Source organism: Cynara cardunculus (genome assembly GCF_001531365.2).
Source record: "Cynara cardunculus var. scolymus isolate 2C chromosome LG 15, CcrdV1, whole genome shotgun sequence".
In the NCBI taxonomy this organism is placed as follows: Eukaryota; Viridiplantae; Streptophyta; class Magnoliopsida; order Asterales; family Asteraceae; genus Cynara; species Cynara cardunculus.
This window is the reverse complement of record NC_037542.1, coordinates 1,658,570-1,667,871: the sequence shown is the minus strand read 5'-3', so window position 1 is coordinate 1,667,871 and position 9,302 is coordinate 1,658,570. Positions and strand designations below refer to the sequence as shown.

The following is a 9,302-nucleotide window of genomic DNA, read 5'->3' as shown; positions in this document are numbered from 1 at the left end:
GCTTCTAGTATATATATATATATATATATATATATATATATATATATATATATAGATACGAGAGCTAAGATCTTGGGTGGTAGAACACAAAGGGAATTTACAAGCCCTAATTGGAATCATTTGGATTACTCTTTGTGCACACACAACACATACACACATACTTTCTCTCCATATCTACGGATGTATCGCCTATAGAAGAACAAATCTCTTTCTTTCTGGATTCCATTGAGGTATTAATGTACTTCCATTAATTGATCGACAACGGTCGAATAAAATACACAATTGAATCTCATCCATTTTTCAAGGTTTGCTTTGATTTAGATATGAATTTGGTTTGTTTATGGTTTTTTGCTTTTCTTGCTGGAGTATTTTTGGTTCCCAAGATGCGTTCGAAAGAAGACAACTTCAAGAGGACTGATTCCTGATGAAGTAATTCTTATAAGCGGAACCTTTGATTTGGCTTCTGTTTGGAGATTTTTGGGTTTGTTGCGTCTCTGGACAAGTGCATCAAAGAGTTCACCGACGAAAGTCTTTCAAGATGTGTTCGAGCTTTACAATCTGAACAAAAATGGATTGATTTCAGCGAAGGAGTTGCACCAGATCTTGAGTCAGTTAGGAGAGAGGTGCACCATTGAAGATTGTACGGATATGATAAAATCGGTGGATTCCGATGGCGATGGTTATGTGAATAATTCACCTTATGAAACACATATAATTTGTGTTTGATTTCATAAGGTGAAATAACATATCAACGGGAACTTAGTTTGATTTCATGAGGTGAAATAATATATAAACGGAAATTATGCTTGATTTTGGTGAAATAGATTATGGATGAAAATTGTGTTGGATTTTTCATGTGATGAAGTAACATATATGTTAACATTATGTTTGGATTTAATGAGGTGAAAAAACATATTTATGAAAATTTTGGTTTATTTCATGGAGTGAAATGACATGGCGAATATGTGTTTCATTCGGTGAAATCTCCATATGTTTCATCCGATGAATTTGTGTTACCAAAATGACGTTATTGCTTTTTTCTAATTAAAAACAACTTATAATTAAAATCATAGGATCAAAACCAAATTAAGGCTTAGATCAGTTCTCACGATTATCAACCTTTTTGTGGTTGTCATTTGATCACCGTCCTATATATATATATATATATATATATATATATATATATATGTGTGTGTGTGTGTGTGTGTATATATATATAGACGAAGGATCGTATAATAATAGTAGATAAGATGAGAAGCGTAAGAAGGGATTTGGACTCTTGATCATTTTTAATCTCACCCTCATCCCATAAATTGTTCTTCTCATGAAAATTATTCTGGTGCATCTCATTACTATTGATCTTCTATTAAGATTGATCCAAGGGTGGAGATCCCTTCTTATCCTTTACAAATATTTTAATCAAACAAATAAATAAAAAACGAGCATTTCATTTTTTTCGATATGACATCCATGTTGATATAGTTTTTTTTCTTCGTTTTAACTATTTTTTTTACATAATTTGGTATATCTGTGTAATATTCATTATGAATGTTCATGTACCTTTAAGTGTATACGGTAGCTCGACATCGTAAACACGTAACTGGAATCACCTTATTCAACACCATAAGTCTATAACCCAAAAACACTTTCTTCAACGCTAAACGTCCGTAACCTGGAACCATGTTCTTCATCACCATTATCCAACATCCATTGAGGCTGATAAAAAAACCAACATAAGTAATTGAGAATCCATCCATTGAATTGGTGTGTGTTTGTATGTGTAAAACCATAACCTACCACCTCCATTTTCTATCGAGATCAAACGAGAACCTATCAACAGATTTATTATTGTTTGGCTGTGTAAACCCATAACCTGCAACTTTTAACTTATATCAAGACATATCGGGAACCCATTGAGATCAATCGAGAACCTATCAAGACTGAGCGAGAACCCAACCGGACTGGTCAAGACCAATTAGGACTAACCGAGAACCCATCGATATTGATCGAGACTAATTGGGATTCATCCATTAACTTCGTGTGTGTATAATACTAGGCTTGGTAAAGGCATAAGGATGGGGCGGGGACCACAATCCCTATCCCCGTCCCCAAATGGTGATATTGTTCCTCCATTGATCAAGAATTTCGATTTTTGGCATCAGGTATAGTAAGCAAAATCCTACGAAAAGAAAAGGGGGGATACGAAATAACCATTTTAAAATATTGGATTTTCCGTTATTTAAATCGTTCATATTTTTCTATCAGGTGAGTCCACACCTTAAGATTTTCTAACTTTACTGCCAAACGTCCTTCCTCGATAGGGAATATGATCACATCCCCATCCTCGTCCTCAATGGAGAAGAAGAATCCCAAATAGGGAATCAAGGATTTTTTTTCCCCATTTATGTGAGATATTTTAAATCAAATATTGTGTTAAACACTACATTAGATCTAAAATGGTCTATGTTTAATAGAATACACTTAAAAAAATAAACTTAAATAATTTAGTCAAATGCTTTAACAAATAGATTGATAAATATTTTTGCATCAACTATTAATCGGGCTTTAATCATTATCCAAACAAACTCCAAAGTGAGCGCTAAATTTGATACTACAAAACACTAAACCCATAGCCGAACCAAGCCAAGCCAAGGCGTGATCGTCCTTTGCCATCTGAGCACTAGAGAAGGAACAAGTGGGAGAATTCAGGATCTCCGCCATGGTAATCTATCTCTGTTCATTTTGTTCAATGTTAGATTTTTTTCCTACGAATTACAAACCCTAAATGTAGTTGTTCTCTTAGAATGAGTCAGAGGGCTATTTGGCTTTGAAAATTCACATATTGTGGTTCATAAAATTGATTAATCGCTGAAGCTGATATGGATTTTGAGAATTTTGTAGTTCGTGATTGGTTCTTTTAGGTTTTTAAGTGATTAATTGCTAAATCCATATGCTCACAGTCGAGTTACATTATTTTACTAATTCCGTCCTACGAAGCGAGTTTGTTTGAGGATATAGAAGGTGTTTTTAAATAGCTTTTTGGACGTATAATGGCTTTTGATTGGATGCAAGTTAACAAAATTGTTTCATATAAGATCTTCAAAGCTGTGATTGGGAACATAAACTTTTTGGATATTCTTTAGATTCGTTTATGATAATGAAAAATTGTAGATTGTTGAAACCTTGTTTTAGGTCGTGACATCTACATGTGTTGATTTGTGGTTCGAAAACACGATCCTTACCCCCGAAATCCTAACCATGCTTAGTTCTTTGGATCAAATTGCATGTGCAAATGGTGTTTGTTTTGAAACATGATTCTCATCCCTTATATGTGTGATCGTGCTTAATTCTTTGGATCAAATTTCATGTGCTTATGGTTTGATATATGGTTTTGGAACATGATCCCCAACCTTGATAAGGTGAGCATGCTTAGTTCTTTGGTTTACCATATCTCACCTCAGTTCACTTTCATTTATCGATCTTGATGGTTTGAATGTCCATTTTGAAAGCCTTATTGCACTGATGAAGGTATATATCTATGATGGTTTATAGATTGTATGGAATAGACATTGTTTTAAATTGAAATTCATCTGGAATTATTCAAAAAGTGGTTAATCTCTTGCTTTGAACATGTTTATTGTGTACAACCGTCACACAAGACGTTCATGATCAAGAAGAAGCTTGCTAAGAAGATGAGTCAGAACATGCCCATTCCCAATTGGATTCGTATGACGACTGGTAACAAAATCAGGTCAAAACTATTATTAGAGTTGGGTGTGTTTTTGGTTTCTTTTTTTAGGTCTCTGCTGACATAATTTTAATTTGTCCAGGTACAATGCCAAGCATAGACACTGGCGTAGAACCAAGCTTGGATTTTGAGGTGTTATATTTGCGGTTTGTCTTATTCAACAGAGTTGAAATTTTCTTATTTTCATTACTAGCTTAAAAAGAGATGCACTTAAGTTTTACTTTATTTGGGATTTTGATAATACCCGTGCTTATTGGCATATTTGTTTTTAGCTTACCTTCTATGAATTTTTGAATCCTTAATGAGAAACCACAATTGGAATCTGTTTCGGCTTCTACAAGTTTAGGTTACAAATTAGTATCTCAAGTTGAATGTTTTTAGCAAGGAACTTTATGAGCGGTGTGGTGATTGGCTAATTTTTCTATGGTTGTGGCGTTGTAGTCACGATGTTGTCTGATGATACCTTGTTCTTAGAATTGTGGTATTTGGCTTGATTTGGTCTTGGTTTAGGGGTCCATCTTTGTTGTTTCGAAGGTTTCATCTCTACCATGCTCTTATCACCCCCTCTGCCATGTTTTTGTCATACGTAGTAATGTAGAGTTATGAAATTTGTTCTCCTGCAAATCTAAGTGGTTGTTTGCTTTGCTATTGGTTACCGGTTAAGTGTCGTTTATCTGTTCAAAATCCACGATGTTGATTGAGGTTTGCTATGGGACCTAGACCGCTCTTTTACTTTGTTAGCATCTCTCTGATTTATGTTGGCTCGGAACTTTGGTCATCATGAATGGCAACAAAAAACTAACTTATTTACAATAGGTTACCTTATAAGCATAGCATATTGAAAGGCTATTTATAGTGATGAGATACGTCTAATGAGTGGGCGTAGGAAAGGTGTGGGTTTGTTTTTGTTTTTCAATTTTGAGATGTTCTATTCACTTGTACGTAATTCTTTATTTGTACACTTATTTATATATCAAATAAAAGAAAATATGACCAAAATGGCCCTCAATTTACCTCATGTTTGTTTTGGGTAATCGACGGATGTTGTAAAGAATATAATGTTTGATGTAATTCTAAACTATGACAATTGGTTGAGTTTTTGCACACCACAAAGTTGATTGGTGTAATTTACTAGGTTAATCTATGTATAGTATATTATAAAACATTTGACAAAACCTCTTAAAAACCTTTTTTATGCGTGAAGTACTGTTTATCGATGCATATTACTTAAAATTCAAGATTACAGGTAATTTTATATAAGTGTAATTTATTAAAGCTTAATTTTTAAATTCGTGTAACTAATTACAGATAAACGTAGTCAAATACATATTAAACATTCATTTTAAATATAGAAAATCTAAAATATAAATAAGATAATCATTGAATTATTGTAGAATATTTATTATTATTTTTCTAAAAAAATTATATTATTAAATCAAAAATAAACTATTTTGTTATTAAATATAAACTAAATTATAATAAAAAATTGAATTACAAAAGTTATACCAAAAAAACGAGAACTGTTAAATAGTTAATTTGATACTAATATCAATTTTTTTTCAAGTGTTTATTCTATCTTCAAATTTATATTTCATTCAAAAATAAAAACATTATCGCTTTCTTAAAACAAAATAAAATCGTATTATATCGATAGACACAAAATAAAAACCAAACATTAAGATCGAGATTTATCTTGCTGCATTGCGTGAGTACCGTTCTAGTAATCTTAAATGAGTGGACTAAAATGGATCTCATGGGTCTCACTTTTTTCAAACTTCTCAAATGATTAAGGGGTTGTTTGCTAGTTGCTGAATGGTTTGGTGCTAGATGATTAAGTGGTCAGAATGATTAAGAGACTCTCATGATATAGTGTAAAATGAAATATAAATGTTTGATAATGGTTTACAATGTAATTAGAATAGTTAAGGAAGGCCTAGGATACAAAATCATTCAGAGGGTTTTTAAACTATTAAGAAGCAGACTTTTTTTTTGTCAAAACAAGATTCACCTCTTAACGATTCAGATGTTGTCTCTTAATGAAACTATTAGAGGTAAACAAACAACCCATAAGCTTATATATATATATATATATATATAGGGTTGGGTTCACGTGAGACCAACCTGTTTTCGTGAGACCCGTGAGACCACATTTTTACACGTAAACTTCACAGCAAAAACACTGTGAAGGTTTTAAAAAGTCGAACCTTCACAGCAAAAACACTGTGAAGGTTTTAAAAAGTCAAACCTTCACAGCAAAAACACTGTGAAGGTTTTAAAAAGTCACCTTCACAGCATTTTTGCTGTGAAGTTTCAAGTGTAAAATGTTGGTCTCACGGGTCTCACGAAAACAGGCTGGTCTCACATGATCCCAAGTCTATATATATATATATATATATATATATAGAGAGAGAGAGAGAGAGAGAGAAAAGTTCAATTGTTTAAAGTGATTTTTGGTTGTGAAGCGGGGGACAAAGGAGAGCACGACATGTGTCCCCAGCGTCCACATTCGATATGAATAATGAAGATGAAGTTCAAGAACTATTCCTTGATTATTCATGATCTATATTAAATAGATTCATTATCCATGATGAATAATACATATTCATCATTGTTTATGATGAATAACCTATGGACGGAGGAAATATGTGTCACGCTCTTCTTTGTCTCCCGGTTCATAAACGAAACTAGATTTTCATTTGAACTCATCCCTACGTATAAGATCCTGTTTTGATGTATTTTTCCAAAGTTTTAACTCATTCATGTTAACATAAAAAACGATAAAGGCACATTAGTTAAATACCCCCATAATATTGGATAAATAAGCACATATGTTAAAGCCTAATGGCTAATTAAGGCCATGTGTTAAGACCCGTTATTAAAAATAGGCCCATTAGGAAAAAAGCCCATGATTCAATATCTTTTGGGCTTAAAAGAATTCTCAACCAGGCCCATATGAAGAATAATTGCCATGTTTAAATCACCCATTGTTAAAATTTGGGACTAACAAACTAATTGGAAGCTAAAAATCTAGTCGAAAGTTGGGGTGTTCAAAAAACCGATCAAACTATCAACCCGTTGAACCCGATCTGAAAAATAGACTAACTTTGGTACAAGTCAATGAAAATGGAGTCAATTATGGTTTAGGTCTCTATCAAACCGAACCCAACTGTTAAACCTGAAAAAATTATAATAATTAAAAAAAATCATATTAACGTCTACTAACAAACACAAGTATACGTTAACAAGCTAATATTTTCAGATTCCTACTAATCCAACACTGCAATGAGTCTAACGTCTGTTTTTTAATAACAGATAACATGAACATACTCAAAGCTAATGAAATATTGGAGTCAGAGAAATTGAAGTCGTTGATTGATAGTGTCTAAGGGCTTGTTTGTTTTTAGATAATTATACATAAGCTTGGATGACTGTAACTTTTGTAAGTGGCTAAGGGCTTGTTTGTTTTTTCAAAATTACTTCTTAATACCTCTGAAGTCTGATTCATTCAGACGTTTGAATATTAAGGGCGTTTGTTTTATTTCTAAAATAAGAGTTTAAAAGCTGTAAATGTCCTCTGAAATTTTAAGTGGTAAACGTATCCCTTAATACCTCTTAATCTTAATTCGCCTTCTATCAAATGGTTCTTATTTTGGGGGTTGAAAGAGATTTTTAGTAAAAACCATTTATCTTTTATACTTTTGTAAAAAACTATTTATCTTTTATATTTTTACATTAATTTGACCGATTCAGATTTTGGACTTCAGATGTAAAAACAAATAATTTTATTGGTCCAGATTTCAGAACCACCTCTTATAAATCAGAAGTGAAATTAGACTTCAGACTTCGACACCTCTAAACGAACACCACCTAAGTATCAACACTAATATTTAATTTGAAATTGTAAAATAATAAAAAAAATAATAATTAGAAATACATTGAAAACGTCCAACCCAATTACCTAACGAGGACCATCCCAAACCAGACTGTAAATGAATCGGACGAACACGAACAAAGGCTTGTTCATGTTCGTTCGTTTAACTTAACCGAACAAACGAACGAAGACGAACGGTAAACGAACGGAAATCTTTGTGTTCGTGTTTGTTCGTTTAGAAATCAGGTGTGTTCGTGTTCGTATATGTTCGTTCGTTAACATGCTAAACGAACGTAAACGAATGAACATGCTAAAGGAACAGTGAACAGTGAAAAGGTAAAATTTTCAAATAAGACAAAATGATGATAAAATTTAAATCTAAATAAATTCTAAAAAGTTAAAACTTAAATAAATATTATTTGAATTCAAACTAAATAAATAAAAGATTTTATATTACATATAATATATAAATGAACACAAACAAACAAATATAAACGAACGTTCACGAACATAAATTAACGAACGGGACTCTTGTTTATGTTCGTTCGTTTAACTAAACGAACAAAAAAATATGTTCATGTTCGTTTATTTATTAAATAAACGATCATAAACAAACTTCCCGCCGAACGATTCACGAACGTTTCGTTGAACGTTCGATTCGTTTACAGCCTTACCAACAAGTAATGGTTTGGCTGTGGTTATATATATTTAATGATGGTCGAATACATTTTGTTTTTGCAAATCAATATAATTGGTTTGATTTGATAAAACATACTCAAAATATTCAACCCAATTCATGTACATCCCAGTCAAAAGTCGTATTATTTAAAAAATAGAAAATAAAAAAATTAAATATCTTTTTTCTACAAGTATATAGTCAAAATATAATTTAACTAACTTATTCATATAAAACGACATAAAATGATATATACAGAATACATCTGTCAAATTTAAATTTTATGTGGATAATTACACAGATACAACCTAATCACCAAAAATAAAACACTAAAAATAGTAAAGAAAGTGGATCATTTGAACATTAAAAAATCAATTCCGACCGCACACAAAATAAACACTAAATACTTTCTTTAATATAATAATAATAATAACAATATAATATATGTATTCATAACAACTTATATTATAAGTATATAATTATAAATATTTAGTATTATATTAATATATTATTTATAAAGGCAATTTTATTAACCTCCAAATATAGATGTCAACTTTAAAGACCTCTTTATTTTGTAGTGCTTTAATATTGGGATAAAAATAAAATCACAAATAAAATCACTTATATTTTTGTATTTTTATTGTTGGTTAAGAGATACCCATCTCTAATCCAACACTAAAAGTACAAAAATATAGGTATTATCATATTCAACCGAACACTAAAACACAAAAAAATGAAGGTGAAAAATGCTGGCCTCTGTATTTGAAGTTCAATAAAGTAGGTCTTTAAATATTAAGTATAGATATATCTATACTATATTATAAAGCATTTGCCTAAAACTCTTAAAAACTCTTAAACTCTTAAAAACTCTTAAAACTCTTAAACTCTTAAAAACTCTTAAACTCGTTCATCCCTATCCGATTTCATCCCATATCTGAATTCGTGTAACTAACTGCAGATAAACACAATCAAATACAGGATAAACATCTTATTTTAAATATAAAAAA

At 31.4% G+C, this 9,302-nt stretch overlaps 1 protein-coding gene and 1 long non-coding RNA gene across 2 annotated transcripts; both read left to right on the top strand.

Moving 5' to 3' along the window:
* Positions 1-64: 64 nt before the first annotated feature.
* LOC112528302 lies at positions 65-768 on the top strand. The gene is made up of 2 exons (XR_003070806.1): positions 65-230; positions 367-768. It is a non-coding gene; the product is annotated as an uncharacterized LOC112528302 (long non-coding RNA).
* A 2,885-nt stretch (positions 769-3,653) lies between these two features.
* LOC112528766 (60S ribosomal protein L39-2-like) lies at positions 3,654-3,968 on the top strand. The gene is made up of 2 exons (XM_025139839.1): positions 3,654-3,751; positions 3,831-3,968. Exons 1-2 carry the CDS (start codon positions 3,666-3,668, stop codon positions 3,877-3,879), a joined length of 135 nt encoding a protein of 44 aa, XP_024995607.1. The 5' UTR covers positions 3,654-3,665; the 3' UTR covers positions 3,880-3,968.
* The last annotated feature ends 5,334 nt before the right edge of the window (positions 3,969-9,302 follow it).

Excerpts from the sequence above, each read along its gene's own strand:
- LOC112528766 (XM_025139839.1), top strand. The coding sequence starts at position 3,666 with ATGATCAAGAAGAAGCTTGCTAAGAAGATGAGTCAGAACATGCCCATT. Across the intron at positions 3,752-3,830 it reads ACGACTGGTAACAAAATCAG|GTACAATGCCAAGCATAGAC; the intron begins GTCAAAACTATT and ends TAATTTGTCCAG.